The sequence below is a fragment of the Lepisma saccharinum genome, chromosome 17, assembly GCF_977018435.1.
Source record: "Lepisma saccharinum chromosome 17, izLepSacc3.1, whole genome shotgun sequence".
Taxonomy (NCBI): Eukaryota; Metazoa; Arthropoda; class Insecta; order Zygentoma; family Lepismatidae; genus Lepisma; species Lepisma saccharinum.
This window is the reverse complement of record NC_139245.1, coordinates 19883974-19904020: the sequence shown is the minus strand read 5'-3', so window position 1 is coordinate 19904020 and position 20047 is coordinate 19883974. Positions and strand designations below refer to the sequence as shown.

General features: G+C 35.1%; 2 protein-coding genes across 6 annotated transcripts in view; one reads left to right on the top strand and one right to left on the bottom strand.

The window, feature by feature from the left end:
- The window catches only part of LOC146001563 (uncharacterized), a 36980-nt gene extending 31778 nt beyond the window's left edge, over positions 1–5202 (top strand). Inside the window, exon 4 of one of the 2 annotated variants that reach the window (XM_083139039.1) lies at positions 5159–5202. In XM_083139039.1, coding sequence (XP_082995165.1) covers positions 5159–5187 — 29 coding nt within the window. In that variant the 3' untranslated portion in view covers positions 5188–5202. Of the gene's footprint in view, positions 1–1315; positions 1477–5158 lie in introns of those variants that run through there. The other variant, XM_083139040.1, reaches the window with a different exon arrangement.
- The window catches only part of LUBEL (Linear Ubiquitin E3 ligase), a 104509-nt gene that overhangs the window by 19508 nt on the left and 64954 nt on the right, over positions 1–20047 (bottom strand). For all 4 annotated transcript variants that reach the window (XM_083139033.1, XM_083139036.1, XM_083139034.1 and 1 more), the window contains 10 exons: positions 14319–14427; positions 12920–13221; positions 10942–11247; positions 8933–9896; positions 8056–8576; positions 6551–6802; positions 5178–5447; positions 3162–3353; positions 2048–2311; positions 882–1125 (listed from right to left, as the gene is read on the bottom strand). In XM_083139033.1, the coding sequence (XP_082995159.1) occupies positions 882–1125; positions 2048–2311; positions 3162–3353; positions 5178–5447; positions 6551–6802; positions 8056–8576; positions 8933–9896; positions 10942–11247; positions 12920–13221; positions 14319–14427 (3424 nt within the window). The remainder of the gene's footprint in view (positions 1–881; positions 1126–2047; positions 2312–3161; positions 3354–5177; positions 5448–6550; positions 6803–8055; positions 8577–8932; positions 9897–10941; positions 11248–12919; positions 13222–14318; positions 14428–20047) is intronic.

Below are 20047 nucleotides of genomic sequence, written 5' to 3'. Positions count from 1 at the left end.
AGCACAAAACAGTTTTTGTAGATGCAAAATAATTTAACACAGTTATAACAACTAAAAACAACTGTTAGATTATTTTGCATTTTGGCTATTTACTGTTATGTGGCTCTATAAATGATACAATGATGTAGAAATCATTACCCCTAGCAATAAAAATTTACTAAAATCCAAATTAAACCACGTTATGCTTTTAATAAATACAGGTATTATGAAGATGTGCCAAACAAAGAAAAAGAAGCAGGAAAGAAACACAACATTATGGAGTATTACATTAATTGTACTTTGAGAGACAGGAAAAATACAAGTAATTAGACTTTTTGCTTCATATCTTACCATCTCCCTGCTCATTTCCTCTCTTTCACTACATTTTTATTAACTTTTCATTGTGTTGCCAGAGTAGCTTCTTGCTAGATTTGGAAATGCATGCTGATCTAAAAAATGTGGGTTTAACAGCTTATTATAATTTCCTGGTTTGTAAAATCATTATGACGTAATGAAAATAAAATAAAAATGTACACTCCATGGTACAACAGCCCTTTGGGGGTTGTGGGCATAGTGGTAACATCATTGCCTTGTAATCAAGGAGATGCACATATTTGTTCGGATTTCACTTTAAACACTATGTTCAGTCTTAATTAGTCTGTCTGTGCATAAAGTGGACTTAAACTTCAAAATTCCTTGTACTACATTCTATATTATATTGCTTCACACTTGATGATGTCATAATCCACAAACATGCCACTCAATGGAACCATCACGAGGTGTGAAGGGATCCTTGCAATTACTTCTAAATTGAACACTTATTATTTTAGAAATGCTACATATGCTGAATAATTCATGCTTCAATTGATTGTAATACAAGAAGGAAATCATCGAAATTTTACCTTCATCAGTTGCATGACATCCCTTGATGCCACTTGGTGTTTCAATTGCAACGTTTCTGTCTATATCTATGTTTCCGCACTCATTGTCCGTCCCAACAGGAGGCCCCCAAATTCTCATTAAGAATGGTTTCAATTGAGATTTGCTTAGTTCAATAAATGCTGTTTCCAAATTTCCATGGTTCGCTGTCAGTGCCGTTACTATGTCCTCTCTGGTGAAGTTACCACGTGTTAATAATTCTGCATACTGAAATATATATATATAAAAATATTACATTTTGCTGTTGTAAAATTTTAGTTATATCATGAAATGCTTTTGAACAAGTGATTTGAAAATAACCATTAGTTGTTTAACATAATATTAATTATAGTGGTAGGAAACTTTGTTGTTGTTACTGTTACACTGTAATACTATACCCTGGTCTGCATTCTTGCAGGCTAACATGGCTCTGGTGTCTATTGTCAATTTCATCCCCATCTTCGCGATTCACCAGAAGAAAAGTAAAATTCAACGATCAATCTTTTCTGTAAAAGACTGAGTTTTCTCACACAATGTCATCATTTCATGTCTACAAGGGAGATGCAATGCAAGATTATATCGAAAGTAAATTTGGAAAATTGTACAGTAAGAGATTTTGTGTTTGCATGTGTTTGTTACTCTGTGTAAATAATACAATCACTACTATTTAAAATATAACTTACATTGGTTTCTTGTTCTCTTACTTTTTTATTTTAATATAATACCAAAACAATGGTAGTGATCATGTGATTATGTATCTGATTTCTGTGACCTCTTTTTTTTGTGTGTTAGTTCAAGTAGCTCTGTGGTCTATGGGGATATTTCAAGTATTAAAGGTGCAAGACCATAAGGCGAGTCACACTAGTTCCATCTATAGAATAGTCTTAACTCCACATTCTCTTTGAGGCATTATGGCACAGTAATGCAACAACTAATTGCTATTACTTTTTCTCTTTTGAGAATTCAATATTACTTATGAAAGCGAACCTAGTAATCACAATTTTCTTACATGTGTGCATGTACATGAACTCCATTGCTACTTGTGGCTTGTTTAATTGCCTGATCTAAATATTTTTTTATATATATATATATAAAGCTACATGAAAGATCTAAACTGAAAATAATGTTATAAAATTAAGAGCTTTCTTACCTTTTTCTGTCTCTGTTCAACACACTCGGTAACAGCAGCCCAAACATTTCCCTTGTGCATGCGAAGTGCGTCTCTTGCCTCGGCAGCAGAGATGGTTCCAATGTTATTTTCTTTTCTTTCGTGGCCATAGTTTGTTGCTAGAGTAACCACAGTGTCTATCATGTTTCTCCAGTTCTCCTGCAACCACAATATGGGATTTTTCTCTCCACAATGATTCATAGCAACCTGTAGATCATCTGCTGTAAAGTTTTGTTGTTCAGCTTCCTGAAGGAATAAATGGAATTTGTTATTTTGTACGTTCATATCTCTCTGAAAACTATTAATTTATTCTTATAATAATTACAAACGTAGGTGCCATATCTATGCCCAAACATATTGGTGGTCATTGTGCTTCGTTTTGCATCTACATTTTCTGAATGAACACACAACGATACTGCTACAACTACTAGAGACATCTAGCAGAATATGCAGAAACTTTTTTAGTTTTATGATTGCAATGTAAAGCAACGCAAATTGCTATCCTCAGTAGTTTGTGAGCTATGACTGAAATCTGCCAGAATCTTATGGAACATCCTGTATTAGTTGCACTAATGCTATCCAATACTCTTTATGGAAAATCTTAACATTTAACTAAAGACTAAACTCTGTGTTCCAACACCCCTTTTGAGAGCCAAGATCTGCCAAGCAGCATTTCGTTAGGTGGTCAACACATTTCTCTGGCTTTCGAGAATGGAGTGCTACTTCTTTTTCGCAAGTGGCTCCCCAATTGTCCTCACGATGCTGGGTCAACCCTGAAATTTTGGCATCTCCCACCAGGAATCGAATCGCAGACCATTCACACCAAAGGTGAGAGTGCTAGTCATTTTGCTATGAGGGAGCTCTTATTATTTAATATATCTTCCAAAGATTGATTGATTGATTGATTTGGTGTTTTAAGTCCACTTTATGCACAGTAAGGCTACTCAGGACTGGACCTTCAGTTTAAAGTGTGATCCGAACCACTATGTTCCTCCACCGGGTATCGAACCCGAGACCCCTTGATTACAAGGTAATGACGCCACCACTGCACCATCGGGGAGGCCAGATCTTCCAAAGATTGCCACACAGTTCTTACCCTGAGCAATTTGACAAGCTCCAGTCCCTGAGACTTCATTGCTTCTTGCCGACGGCGTTGAACAAGATCTTCTAGGGTTAAGAAATAATCGGAGCGGTTAACACCAAGGCCTTGCTCAGGTGGTTGTGACCCTGCCCGTCCAGCTGCACTGCTCCTTCTGCTGGAGCGACCGGTCACGGCACTGCTGTCACGCTGAAAAGGCATTGCACTATTAGACAACATTGCCAAGTCAATTGGATAACTTTAATCTAGCAACTCTATCAAATCAAACACAAGAGTATAGTTCTAGGGGTCACTCCAATCATGCATGTGTCAAACTAGGGATATTTGACGTTACATATGTTACCAAAGTTATTGACAAAAACTGCCATTCACCTTAATTTATTGTATTTAAATGCCAAATAAAATTACTCGGTGTGTTTATCACTGTATCAGGAAAGCACAAGAGAAATGTTCAGGGAAGGTTTCATACATTTTCACCCTTCAATGTAGATGAAGGTAGTGTGCTCTTACTCTGACAATCTTTATTTCTGATACGACACCAAGTACCTTGGTATGGTGCAAGTCACACCAATTCTGATTAGGTCTTATAATGCACATTGGTTAGGTTAGGAGAGCCTTAGCATTTAGTTTTAGTGCCCCACACCAGATCCAGAGTGCATTAGGATGCATTTCAGGCTGAAGTGTGTGACACATGGATATTTATTACTGAAGGTTCGTTTCCAAGTGACACAAGCTGCTTGTCGCCTGTCACATGTTACTTCAGTCTGAAAGCTGCCTTGAGCAACATAGAATGATAATGATTACCCCTGTTCATTTGAGCATGAACAAAATATGTGACACCTCATGGAGATTGAATGCAATCCACCCATGTAGGAGTCAAATATCTTGTTTTCTGATCTTTCTGGCTTTTAATTTAGTATGTTTTTCAAGAAGTTAGATTTCTTTTATTGTCCACCTCCGTGGCCGTACGGTCTAAGGCATTGTGCTTTGGGCTCCGAGTGCGGGACGACATGCGTTCGAGTCCACCTGGGTTCAGTCTGGGTTCTCGGCCTGTGTATAGGACCGGTGGCAGCCCACCATCGTGAGTAAATTGGTTAGCTATGAGTGAGTAGCGTAACCTGGTCTCGGAAATCTATAATGGCTGGGAGTTCGACATGCTGACCCCAACGTCACCCCATTACCAGTTGAAGATCTCCACACCTCTAGGTAGGATTCTGGGAGGAAGACTGGCAGTCGGGAGATCAGCCTAGGCCCTTAAAGGGCTGTCAGGCCATAGGTTATTTTAGATCTCTTTTATTAACATCCATAAAGAAAAAAAAAATATAGTACTTCACAGGAGAAAATAAGTTTTTGGACGAGTTTAAACTTTGTGGGAACTTTGTAGCAAAGTTGTAATATTAGTTGTTTGCTCTGTAAACATTTTTTCTTCAGAATATATAATTATTTCCAATATTTTCATCCAGTTTTTTATTGCATTTCTCTGCTCTTCTACAACACAAGTAAAATATGAAATAAAGAACCTACATAAAAATATTGTCATGTGATGAATGCAAAGGAGGAGAAAGAAAGCATTAAGATGAATGACAGCCTCTTGTTAAAGTTTATACACAATACGTCTACATTTTACTAACAGAAAGGGGAAGTCAACACACACTGAAAACCACACCTTACAGAATTACTCACACAATTTCGACACCTGTGCCCAACTTACAGACCTATACAAGTCGAGAGAAGTAAGTAAAAGCACATATTTGTTACATCATAGACATATAGATAATTAATAAACATGTAAGAACCTTACAAATGTTATTCAAACTAAAGTTAACCCACATACTTCTTTATTGTAATCTACCTTAAGATAATGATGCTTTATGTATCGTCATGAATTGGGTTTGCTATTTTTGCTTAGTCTCACAAATAGTTATAAGGGTAATAAGATAATTTTTTTAAAAAATACAGTTAAAAACAGCCATTTCCACACATGTTCTTTACAGAGGGACTTGAATATCACACCCTTAAATGACCATATCCTGGATCTCCATAGTGCCGTCTTGATTCCAAGAATTCTCTGCTGAGATCCATTTCACTTTTGTAGGATTCCGGCAAATCTCGTATGGCTTCCGTATATCCCCGTCCTCCCTCGGGATGATCCTTCCGCAGATCGCCACTTGTTTCGTACATGTGGTGCTTCCTTCCAGAGTATATGGTGTCTTCTTGATAACGACCTCCTCCGTATCTGTCCGGACTGTTATCACGTGATGGTGGCCCAGACACAGGCAAGCTCTAGAAATAAAATGTACAAATTCAAATCCCTATGTAGGTGATCTCTGGTCAAGGAATATCAAGAGCAACACTCGGGGAGGGTGATGTGTAATGATGAGCAGAGCATGGTGCTGATCACATCACCTCCACCAGGGTGGAGATTGAGAATGTGTGTGACTTCATGGCACCGTACAAAGCACAGGGGTTAACTTTACCTTTGTATGTGTGTTGCTGTGAGTGACAACTAAGAGGATTTTAGTATCAAGAAAACTGATTTCCAATACTATGAGTATTTTTATTAATTTTAGAGGATTAACTTTAATTCCTTCAACTTTATGTATATTTTTTATACATATTTAAGCTTTGTCTAGTCATAGAATAAGTATAATCAATATGAGTAAAATATGAATAAAAGGTAAGTGTATATGAATAGAATATATTTTTTTGTACTTCTTATATCTCAGGATATATAATAGTTACAATACCATGCAAAATAACCAAGATCCATGTGTGCAAGTAAGATATGAATACATGTAGTTCTGATAGTACTTTCAGCCACAATGTAACTATTATTGCCATTCATTCTCATTGCCTTGATTGAAATTCACATAAATATTCCAAGTAAAATTTTCAAAAAATAAACAAGTGTGTACCATGACAAGCGTGCAACTGAGGAAAAGGTTTACCAATTTCAAATGATAATTGCATTGCAACATGAGCCCCATGGGGTAGATAATGTGCTATGCAACTTTGACTCTGTGTGCACAAATTTTACAAAGATTAAGGAAGTTAAAACTTCTACAGTGGAAGAAGTTATCACAGTTTCTACAGGCTGTTGTCCAAGTTACATATTAATATTTTTAATAAATTATATTTAATAGATTTATTTAATAGATCATTCTATGAATAGAATACGTTGGGTTGTGTGTAAAATTGTTGACAATAACTTTAGTGTATAAGTACTGTATAATAATGGCAAAATGAATGTATAGATTTTTTTGTGAAATAAATACATAGCATTGACATTTAGTGTTTATTGAGATGGGTGCAAATATCCTAATATGCTGATGCACCCATCCTCAATTTTAGAAAACAAACATTTAATGCTTAAAAATATAACATACCTGTGTGTCACTTGCCAGAGACTGTCGGCTGAGAGATCGATAATAGTAATGGGAATTTGCCCAAGGATCCTGCTCACCAGTTTGTGTTCCCATATGTAGAGAAATGGCTCGCTTTAGCCTTGGAGAATGAGCACGACGATAGCGCGTTCTCTCATAATTTTCTCCGGTCATTGTGTAGCGTGAACTAGATCTCTCAATCTTTCTGGTTGGAGATATTGCACGATCTGCACTCTGAGGTGGCACCTCATAAGTCTGTAGTTGAAATTAAAAACTTTTAAGTATAACTTCACAGATATGAATAAAACATACACAAATGCTTTCAGCAATGTTGAAATATAAACCATGAAATTTTCAAAATGAAATCTTGTGTGGTCATAGTTGCAGAAATTAATAATGTTGCAGCAATGTTGTTCATATGCTATCTAAAATACTGGTACATGAAACTGTCTGTTAGCTAGTTATCGAAATGCACCAATGGTGGTATATTTTCAAGGCAAATCTTTTACCATAGTTCGAGCGGGATAGGTCAGGATTTAAATTTCTATTCATTCTGCATATGTGCTTTTGAAAGGAAAGCTGAAGAAAGAAGAAAGATGTTTGCCATGTACGCTACGGAAATCAGCAAATCACAGATGTTACGTGCAAGAATTTTTGTAACGGTATTGTGGCTGTGGTAATAGATAACAGTTAAGAACTAAAGTGGTTCATAACCATATTGATACTCAAACCATTGCTTAGAAATTGTAATAATTGTTGTTCAATGTATTGATTAATATTAGTGTGTAAGCATTCAATTCCAATTATAAGCATTAATTTATCAGATTTTTGCTTCGAAATATTCAAGAATTATATCAGAATATTAAAATGCATCTTATGTAATCATCAAATATAGTTTTTCCGGATAATGTTGGTGCAAAATAAATGGAAACTTCAATTTTTTTATATAATTACCAGGGTAATCATGCTCAGTGAAAGGGCTACCTGGCATTTTTGTGAACCCCTCGAAAAGACCAAAATGCCAGAAAAGTATCGGCTAATAAAATCCAACTGATACATCAGCATTGGTTTCGCCCTAGTATCAATTTGTTCATGCATTTACTAATGGAAGGAAAACCTGGCTGTGCAAGTATAATAAAACGTACTTATGACTTGTCTCTTTCCAATAAGTCAATTAACTCAGACTAAATTAAATCTTTCTAGAAGTATTAAAGAAATGCTGTAAGTATGTAATCACATAAGATCCAATGTACATTCACATGTCAAATGTATGGAATAAATTTATTGGATCAATAAATGGCTTTTGTAGATATAAAATGAATAAGAAATTTCTCAATCTAATTTTTTTTCCAAAAGCATTTTAAAAATGAAAGTATGATTTTTTGTATAATTTATTATTTCAGTACATTGAAAAAAAAGTTTTTGTATTGCATGGATGAAATATAAGTAACAGTGACATTTTATTGTTCGGAAGCCATCAAAGTTTGTAACTATAAGTGGTTAATTACCTGTGTGGAGATACTTTGAGGTGGAGGTGAAGTACCGGTAGAAATAACTCTTCGTTCAGGCTTGGTTGTAGCTTCTTTCTTCATGGACTGTGTTGCTGAAGTTGAAGTCATCTTTGCAGAAGAGCGTGAATGTTGGATTTTGGAAGGGATATCAGGAGACCGTGCTCTTTTATGTTTGCTATAGGGTGGATCTGGAGGAATATATACAGGAGATTCTTGAGGGGGTGGAGGAGATGGACCAACTCCAGTGGATGTCGTGCGTGATACATTATCTGGGATTTCGTGTGACTCACCTTTTTGTGGGCTAACACTTGGACTCTCCATGCTGGAATTGTCAACAACAGGTCTCTTTTGAGTAGCAGGTGGCGTTGGTGAAGATTCGGGGGAGGGGGACTTGTGTTCATTTGGTGCGGGTTCTGCAGGAGGGGAAGGTTCAGATACGCTATCCAATATAATGTCAATAGTTTCCACTGGTACTTGACTTGCTTCTGACTTTTCTGCCCTTTCCATGTCCTTTTGGCCTACAAAACGGGTTATAGAACATCATCAGCATCTTTTGTTTAATATATTCCATGTACACTCATGTCACAGATATTAAGTGTAGTGTAAATGTTTAAGAAACAGAAAGAAAAGTGGAATTAAATATAAGAGAAAAGGAAAGCAGTTATATGGGACCTTCATATTATTAAAACCTATGCAAATTTTATAATTTAAATATTTGAAAAGTTACTTGAAAACATAATTGATTTGTTAGTGGAAATCTGGAGATAAATGCTGAAATATTTATTATTATATAAACGGAAAAAAGAAAAAAACTTTCACTTCTAGTATAGTGGGTAGAACATTGTTCCAGGCCAAAATGTTATTTTTTTATTACCTTTCTTTTTGACTCTATCAGTTGGTTCGTTATCGGATGCAACGTGAACACTTTCATATGCTTCGTCTACATTGACTGTTACGGGTTTACGTGTCACTGACAGTTCTTTTCCTAGTTTGGCAGCAAGGTAACTTTCATCATAAGATTGGTTCCTATTGAGCTTCTGCCGTTCTTGGGACTTTTCGTTCGATTTGTGCTTGATAGACTCAGCATATTCATGATAATCGCCATTGTTGACTGCTTTTGGGTATGGACTTGAGTTGCTACGACGTACTCTGCTGTTCGGTGATAGGCGACCATTGCTGGATGTCTCCAATGCACGTCGATGCCTTGCTCTTCTTCTTTTGTCCCTTTCAGACAGGGTGGGTCGTGGAGGAGGTTGGGTCATGCTCATCGGTGTCTTGCAACAAACTGCGCATACTCTTGTTCCAGCCTTGTTGACGAATGTGCAGTGCTCACATTCCCACTTATGATCAGGAATGTATGGTTTTGGAGCATCCTCTTCCTCTTCTTCTTGTTCAGCACCTTCTTCTTCTTCATGATTTGGCGACAAGTAGTCCTCAGAATCAGACGATATCCTCTCCCTGTGTTTCCTTGTGCTATGCTGATTGCTCATCTGTGATTTTCTTGACTTTATGCTGGCTGCAGGTGAAGCTGATCTCTGGTTCATTTGAGGCATCATTTGATTCATTCCTATGTTCTGACCCATCAGATGGGCTTGCGACATGCTTAATGCTGTTACTGACCCATGAGGCCCGGGATACATAGGGTTCCCCCACATGGGCATGAAGCCCATATCTCCGCAAGGCATATTCACGCTTAAGTTGCTTGGTGTCCGTTTCATATTGTCTTCAGGCATTCCCATCATCATCGGTTGATTGTTACCCGTGTAATTCCAGGGATCATGGGGCATCCATACCATACCGTGACAGTGTGGACAATTCAAGTGAGCCATAGATTGTGCCTGAAATGAAAAACATATATCATCTATGAAACAGAATGTTGTAGGGTTCAGTATTTAAGTAAATAATAGAATGAGTTTTTGTGCAGTTAATTTGTGTGTGTGTTTATAAGCATTTTTTCAGAAAGAATATTTAGCATATCGTTGGTGATCACAACATGTAGCTACTACATATATACAGACAAGGTATGGTTTTAACTGTATTGATTGTTATCACTCAAAATTTGGAGTATGCAATCTGAAGTATGTGTCAGTATACTCTTATCAAGTTATTTTAAATTCTTGTCCAAGTCTTTCAAACTCAAGTTACTTAAGTAACTTGTTACTTAATCTTATTTTAAAACTTTGTTACTCTGCAACCTGATGGTTAACATTCTAGCCTTTTGTGTGAACAACTTTAGTTTCAATCCCTGATGGGTAGAATGTTGGTGTTGACCCAGCATCATGAGAACAGTTGAGGCTAAATACTAGAAAACTAGATAACAGATCATTCAACTCATAGGTCTTGGATCACTAGAGTTAGGTTAATTAATTTTTTTGCTAGTGGATCTTTCTTATAATCCTCAAGCATATTTATATATATGGATGATGTTCAGTTTTTTCATTATAATTGGACCAGGTTTACAGTATTTTGGTGAACCTATATTTTCTTCCATGTTGGCACAAATTCAGAAGAGTGATTCAGTTGTACAGACATACTTATGAAATTGATTGTATTATCATAGACTTTCTCAGTTGCAAATTAGATCTAGCTTAGCATTACCCTATATAATCTTTATTTTATGTGTAATTCATTACTGTAAATCACATGGCAAAAATTTGCATGTATTTCACTTTAAAAAACAAGACTTGCTTTAATTTTTTACATTTTTCCTGGGTTTCTACAGCCATATTAACATTTTCAATAAATATACTTCAAATAGTAGTAGTATTTTTGCCAGGAAATATCAACGTGAACTCTTTAAATCTTTCAACAAAACATGCACATTTATGAAATATTATAGAAATCAGCTATAACTGAAATCATGAGAGTATTTTCAATACTTACATGATGCATGGGATTAAACCCCTGTTGGTGATGTGGTGTGATGTTCTGCAAATCCATAACAGATGTACTCTGCATCATTCCTCTGCCAAAGAACCCATTGTTGTGATGCGGTGGTGACTGGAACTCACTTCGTCGTCGGGAAGTGGTGACAAATCCTGACACATCACTAGGCACATTCTGATTGTATCGCATCCTGGATCCCATCTCTACACCGGACCCTCCTGAGATGCTACCGGAGCGATTCCTTGAGCCTGAACCAAAACGTTCGGCTTCCCAGTCTGGGTAGCCACTGTCCCGGCTAGGAGGCTGTTGGAAAATATATTTCCTGTTATCGACTGTGTTGTAAATAACAAACTTCATACTCCTTTATCAGTTTTATCATAATTTCTAAACCACATCCTAAGTTGAGAATTATAAACAGGGTGTCTATTGACTTTTGTGCTCCTTTTGGCTAATCGTAAAGATAAGAATGAATGGTGGTAAAATAAGATGGATGAAGGGACAATCACAAATATATAGAGACAACACAAACCCGACATAAAATTATACAGGCTGTCAGTCCAGACGCCAGAGCCTCGCTAGCCTGCCAAATGCAGTACAGGATGCATTAATAGATACAGCTTCAGTTTTCATCTTAACTAGGCTTTTGGTAAGGATTTTTAATTAAATAAATATTTATTTTCTTAATTACTAATTTCCAACTTCCAAGTAGGGGCCAAATATAAAGGTTAAGAAAAATAAAAAAGATAAAAAGAAAAATTCAAGAATTTTGAATTTTTTATTTTGGTAGACACCCTGAAATTGTAACATTAAATATACAGATTCAGTATGAAATGTACAGCCAATAGTAATTACATAGCTCAAAAATTGCAAGGAAAGTGTCAATGAAGCAGAAGACAGTGCCTGCACCAGCTTCACTACATTTTTTGTATTTTTTTTTGTTTGTAACTTTTATATTTTGTGTATATCTAGATTGAATTAACATATTGGACCGATACATGTATGTATGTGTTGCTGTTATTTAGCGTCACTGTTCTGCTAATTTTGGCTGATTGTGATGATGAAGATGAATGTATGAAATTGATGAAGAGACAATCGCAAGGAACACTCATGTTCAGGCTGGAACTTGAACCCAGCAACGTTGACAACTTAACGTGCTCAGCCACCAAACTAAACATGAAACAAATTAGATGCACATATGTAAGTCATATATTAAAGATATTTTTGTGTAATGTTTTAATGTACTGACAACCACACAAGGAAAAATGAGTAACAGACTCTCTTAACTCGTTAACTGCCAGGGTGGTTTCATCAATTTTGCCTCCTGCGCCAAAATGATTATTGGACTTTATTTCGCAAATTCAAAAATTCCTCTTTTTTTGCTGTAAAAAATAGAACAGCCAAAAAAAGTTTTAATGTGCACTCGACTCCCACACCTTTTCGGTCATGCCTTATGTGCATCGTTGTTATATTCATGACCGACGGCACCCTAGGAACATCAAACTCAAGCCATATGTTTTGGTCATAATGACCCAACATGGAGTGATTGGTATGAGCCAGACATGGCAGTTAACGTGTTAAGTATTTCTAGACATACTACTGAGAGAATTTAAGGGTATTAACAAGCATGAGTGTAGTTGTTAGTGAGGTTTACCTTCCCTTTGAATTTCGGTAAATTTGAAAGAACCTCTAGGTGAGTTTAAAGTCTTATATGTGCATTGAAAATGTGGACTACAAGATATTTTAACACAATATATTTTTTTATTAATATATTCTAAAAGAAATACTTTAAGGTTACTATTAGTGGAAAATTATTTGAAGACTAATTTCTTTTATGGCTTCCTAACTTAAGAATAATGTAGGATGTAAAATATAGGTCTGCATGAGACAAATGGTGTTTTAAATAAACTGCATAAATTTCTGCAATGTTCTCTCAAAAGTTTAAAGAACATAAACGGTTTCCGTTATATCTACCTACCAGTTGTTCTTGGAGGTTTCCAAAACTGCTGTTTTGACTTCTAGGAACATTGCTGTTGCTTCTGTGTCTATTTTCATGCATTTTAGGAATGGTTTTCTGGCCTGAATTTTGCATTTCATTGCTTTTCTCCGATTTCGAACTCATTTCCATAACTGTGATTGGTATACTTGACTGTGGAGCTCTGTTGCTGCCATGTGGCTGGAAATGATGTCTGGAATCTTGTAATCTTTGCTTCAGTGTTGAGATTTTGTCAAAATTGCTGTGCTCTGATGGAATGGAATTGTCAAAATCATTCCTATTTGCTATAAATCAAGAATATAGTTGTTAATGTATGGAAATTATAACTTAATTTTTAAATAGTGTCATGTACAAAATTTTCTGGATACTCTCTTAAATATATAAATATTTAATATTATAAATTTCAATGTTGATACTCATATATAATTTGTACTTGATGTAGATGAACATAATATATTTAATCACAGCACACCAGTCATAACTAATATACAATCAAGGGGTCCCTGGTTCAATACCCTGTGGAGGCACTGTCGGATTTCACTTCAAACTGTAGGACCAGTCCTGATTATCGTTTCTGATCATAAAGTGGACTTTAAACCAAACTCAAACAATGGTAACTAATAAAGTAATGTGACAAAAAAGCCATTTTACTTTCAATTAAGTAAACAGTACTTTAGAAAAAGCATATATATATTTGAATTTTTCTAAACATACATTGTATGAAGGTAGATCAAATGAAAATGGAACAGTGGATGTATTGGGTTATATTTATGTATGTGTGTGGCGACAACCGTGTGTAGAAGTAGAGCAGGAGGTAATGAAGTAAACTCCTATTGCATAATGGATTCCCCATAGATAGTCATGCGTGAGCATGTGATATGCATAGGCAGTCGGGCAGCAGTATCTCCCGACCAGCAACCAAGGTCAAACATCCCGGCCTGTTGTCCTCTGGAATGGTTTTGCTGCATGACAATGCACGGCCACATACGTCAGCTGTTACAAAGAACACGTCGGCGACGTTTGGGTGGACAGTGTTTGAACACCCACCGTATAGCCCTGATCTATCACCATGTGACTTCCATCTCTTTAGTTCATTGAAAAAGGCATTGAAGGGTCGGTGCTTCCACTGGGACAATGTAGTCATGGACAATGTTGGCAACTGGTTCCGTTTTCTACCAAAGGAGTTCTACAAGCAGGGAATTCATCGCTTGGTGAAACAGTGGGACAAGTGCTTGTGTAACTTTGGAGATTAGATTTGAAATAAACCTTGTTGATTTAATTCTGTGGCCCCTGTTCCATTTTCATTGGATCCACCCTAATAGATATACAATTCACAAATATTAGTAAGATTTAGTAAGTATAGAAGTAAGCAAACTCTTACACTGATTTTTTTGTGTTGGTGTAGGAGGAAGAGGTCTGTTACCCATGATTCTCTTTAAGCTCCCCATCTTGTCTTTTAAAGAGAATTCCTTCTTTGGTAACGCTGGTACCTAACATTAAGAAATTATAAATTTTAGTCATAATAAGTAATAAAGATCTTAGTCATTAAATGGATGTAGAGGGAATTTGGTTGTACAAAAACATAAAAAGAAAATAATATAAAAATGGTGGCACACCTCTTAGTATATTTTCATAGACAGGTCAGAATACCTCCAATAGATGTACACATTTTGAATCAATTGGAGGAAAACTTAAGCCTTCCAAATATCACCATTGATACTCAGTGAGGTGAAACTTTTTCTTTCTGGAAGTAAATTACCTTTTTTGTAATTTTTGTTGCATCTTAGATATTAACTGATTCAAATCACACTGGGAGATTTAAATTTCTTTCTAGATTTGTTACTATTTACCTGGGAATTCTTTTTAAAAATATGCTTCTCTAATCTTTTGAGAAATGCTTTACACTTTTCAATATTAGTTTGTTGTACCTGTGTAAACCATTATGGCAATCCTAATTTTTTTAGATTAAAATTTCGGAATATGTAACTTTGCTGATGAACTCCTCAAATAGTGTAGTGCTATGAAATCTCATTCTGCGGGAAGGTGTGAAGCCTGTATTTGGAAAAATCTGCACCATCCTCTCTCTCATCTTCAAACACCAGTGCGCTTGAAATTATTCCACTATATTTTTTCATTTAACAACACACAACTACCCAAATCTGTTGCTGCCTCTCTGTAGATATACTTCACCATGTATTCTTCTTCGTGTAAAGCTGTTACAGTCAATGTCACATTGTGCTCAAATATATCCAGATAACAATAAATTTATGTAAAGATTATGATCTATAATATTGTCACATGCTTATGTTTAATTTCAGTTACAAGAGTATATTGCTCTACAGAGGTATATCTAGAACATTAGAATATTTGTGCTGTAGAAAACTTGTATTATTGAGCTGATGTTACATTTGAGCATGATGAAAATCTTCAAAGTGAAATAAATAAGATTTATCATGATGCAAATGAAAACTTTGTGAAATTATGTAATCACACATATATACAGCCAAGCAAAGTAAATTTACAAGTGTTCTGTAACAAGTAAGTACAGTAGAACGTCGCTTATCCGCATTGATTGGGACTGGAGGTTATACAGATAACGATTTTTGCAGATAATCAAACATGTTACTTACATGAAATATAGAAAATTTCACACTTCCGCATTGCACAATTTAATGGTTCTATTAATTTCGAAGATCTACTGTCTTCATTCACATTTAGCAATGCGGAAGTGTGAAATTTTCTAAATTTGACATAAGTAATTTTAAACCACGTTTACCGCATCCATCATGAAATCAAACGTGTTTATTTAACAAAGAAAAGCACGTACAGTACAGGTTCATTTTATACATACAGTACGCAGTACTACAACGTATACAGTACGAGAAAACAAAAGACATGAGAAAATAAGAAAACACTCGTAATATACGTACAGTACATGCCTAAATTACAGTAGTGTACCTGTTTTTTGAGTGTGCAGATAACTCACATTGCAGATAATTGACGTGCGGATAAACAATGTTCTACTGTAGTTAGAAATAATATCTGGTTTCCAATTGTTTTTATTAGTCTTCAAATTGTCAACTTGCACATAAGATAATTTTGCTTGCCCTTCATTTGTGCCAGAAATTTTATCCACTTATGTGGCTACATGAAGCAACAGTGACTACTAGGTCATTACTAATGCTAAGTATTATCATATATCCAGCTCATACAGTACTTCCCAAAGAGGCATTGATGATTTGCATACATTGGCATATAATTGGCAGAAACACAAGAAACCTTAAATAATACAGTAAAGAATTGCAGAGCTTCAGTTTTAATGTTAAAAAATGTGTCTGTATAGCGTTTTGAAGCATTTATAGAATTCCAGAAAGTATATGAATATTATAAATTCTTAGCTCTTAAGAATAGGTATTCATTAGTTTTCCGTCTTACAATTTAGAACTTAACACTAGAATGTACACATTATGCACTCTTCCATATAACTTTTTGTTTTTGCTGAAATCTAAAATTTTGCTTCTGATATTCTTTCATTGCCTGTTGCCTTCTTCCATTTATTTTTCTCTATTAATTCTGTAAAGTAAATTGTAAATTTAGGTACGCTCACTTAAAAAAAAATCAAATTCATGATATATGGAAACCATAAGGTAAGAGAGTGAAAACACAAACATATATATATGAGAGTAAGTCAGTATATAAGTTGCAAAACGGAATACAAAAATAAACAACTGGGAGTTAGTTGCCTGATTTTTTATTTATTTTTCCATATATTTCCTCTACCCATTCAGATATTTATCCCATCATTTGACCAGTCTTTGAAAGCTGTCAGAAAAGATTTCCAGTTCCTTGTGCAGCCAATGTTTGATCTCATTGACAACGGCTTCATCATTGTCAAAACTGCAACCAGCCAGGTGATATTTGAGGGGTCTAAAGAGATGGAAGTCTGAGCTATAAAGTGATGTTCCAAGCATTCCCAACCAAAAAGTATTCAACAGTTCCTGTGGTTTGCCTGTGCACAGGTGGGCATTGTCATCACTCGGGAGACAAGGACTGTACTGTTTCTTCAAGGTAGGACAAAGTGTGGCGATGTTGACAGTGTCACCATGAGGCATTAATTGCACCGGTATGACATCCTGCGAGTCCTAAAGCACAGTTAGCAGAATCTTGCATACCTATGGAATAACCTTGAGGAGGAGGTATGGTTTCATGCCATGGGGGCACTCTTCAATTCTGGTTGAATGTGGTAGACCTACGATTCATTTGATGAAGTTCTTCCCTCTTCATGATATGCATAAGGTGTTTCTGCAATAAGCCCATTATGTTCTGTTTGTGTTCATCAGACAACTGATGTGGGACCCATCGTTCACACATTTTATGGAAGCATGTGCATGATGTTAATTGATTGATTGATTTGGTTTATTTTACTTTGGTTTTCTGCCACTTTGTGCTAATTGCGAAGATAAAGATGAGTGATGAGGAACATAAAGAACACTCATGCCCAGGATGGGATTTGAACCCATGACCACTGGCATTGTAGCATTCTGTGCTAACCACTCTGCAACGGAGGTCAGCCTGTAGGCAATTCCATGAGAGCAACTCACTGCCTCGGCTTCTTCATCTATTGATATGCATTTAGCACAGATTATCTACTCCACACTGTGACCCCATGGGATGACCTAAATGCTCCTTGTTGACAATGCCCGTTTGTCCATTGTTGAAGTGCTGGATTCACTGGTACACGGCTTTTTGTGTTGACTACTTATCACTACACTGCATGCATGTCTTTATGCACCAAAGGACTAGTCACAGGAACCGCATAGCTGCATGCTGTTCTTCTTGTGTCTCTGTGATGACATGTTACATAATATAGAAGGTGGAGATTCCACACTGTTCTTCTTGTGTACACTTGTGTAACATAACTGCCATGCTCAATTGGCTCAACTTGATTAACCGTGGCATGCAGCACTCTCATGTTTGTGCACTGGTGCTACCATGTACAGACAAAACACACACCCTTTTAAAATGGCTTTCATGCTGTATGGGTTTGCAACGTACATAATGACTTTCCCTCAGATCTTGTAACAATCTGCAGAAATGAAAAAGTTATGGGGTAAATATCAAAGTTTTAAAATTATCTAGTCTTCGTTTTTTCAGAATTACTTAAGAGAATCAAACAAGGTCCCTATTTATGAATAAACAGAGATTTAATACAGATCAGAAGTCAATATATAATAATAATAATAATATATTATTTCTATTTAAAGAACAAAACAAAAAACAACTGGATCGTCAACTTCAAATAATACATTTTCATATAGTAATTCAAATAATGAAATTTCCATCAAATACATACAATGTTTATTGTTTCAAATAAATACTAAAATACTAAACAAGAAATCAAAAGATGAACTTACCTGCTTTTGATGTTAACGTTTTCATTTCCTTAGGAAATCTGAATGATTTTTATGTTCCTGCTTTAAATCTGGAATTTCTTGTTATAGTTGCATAGTACATGTTTTTGCTTGTTTGCCTATGTGTATTAACTGTTTTTGCTCAAATTACATCTAACAGTGTAACATGTGTATGAACCTAAGAATTTTGCAGTTCAAATTTAATATTGCCTATTTTTTTTTTCTTATGTTCGTTGTTGTTTCAGTTCTTTCATATAGTATTGGCTTCAAATTGTGAATTGAAGTCATTTCTACTATCTCAACAGTATTCATTTTAAATTTCTGACATTTGTTCTTCAAAATCTGTTGTATTAAATTATGTTGTTACTGATTCCTTGCTTTGGAAACTGTCATGCATTGAGGAAATTGAATGTGTAAATGTTATTGCTTTGACATATTACTGGATGCTATATTTTCTGCTTCTCTAATGGAGGACATATTTTTACTGTACATGTTTTAGCTTTATTTACAGGATGCTATATTTTCTACTTTTCTAATACAGGACATACTCTTACTGTACGTTTTTAGCTTTATTTACAAGTAAACAATCCTTTGATTAATATCAATTTCATTAATCACTACACATTGATGCACTGACATTTATACTTACCTGTGAAATAATTTTAATAACTGGCAATTATTGACTTGGAAAGGATATTTTCATATTCTTATATTTCTGTGTATCCTAATTTTATTACAAAGTCATCATCGTTCACCGTTTCCTGCCTCTGGCTGGGTCGGCATTTAATTTTTATTACAAACTAATACCAGTAATTAGTTATGTAAATGAAAACCAAAAAGTTAAATTGATTACAGGAAAGGAGACTGTTCATCCATAAGTTAATGAATATATAAAATATGACAGTTATATTCTTGCTTCAAATTTTCAGATTGGTGCACATTTCGAATTATTACAAATATATATTCAAAGATAAAAGATATATGCTGTGAAAAATTTCAGATACATTTCTAGTTTTGAATACCCATTTCAAACAATCACATTTTTCAAGTTAAATTAAGGTTCTAAAGGTTTCCATTTCGAGCATTTATCTCAGACTCAACATTCGTTAACATTTTCAAAATTTTGTTCTTTTGAGATAAATTTTCTTGATTACCTTTTCAAGGGCACTGCTCTAACCCATTTTCCCTGCATTATATTTGGAAGACTTTTTTCATTAAGTACTGGTATGTTTGTAATTTTACTTGAGCTCTAGCAATCATAAACTTTTGGCTCAATAGATAAAAAGGGCTTTGAAAAATAAAAATTACAATGTTTTAAAAAATGAAAATTAATAATCGATATCCACTAGTTTATTTTGCAAACATATACATACAGAATTTCTTTGTTATCACAGATCATATGTATTGGTTTTTGTTGATATATATTGTTTCTTTTTAATGCCAGATCATTATAAAAATATATATAATATATTCAAACATATTTTTTCACTACTGTAAGATTGCTCTAAAAGGTTTACAAGGATGTACATTTGGACTAACAATACATGATTATTTTTTGGAATGTTTTTAATTTGAAATAAAAATAAACTATAGAATCTCACCAATTCCATGTATGGGACAATACTGTTAAACTTAAATAAATTAGCAAGTGTGAAATGCTTTAATTGTTTAGTAAAATGTAAAAATTTATGTCATAATG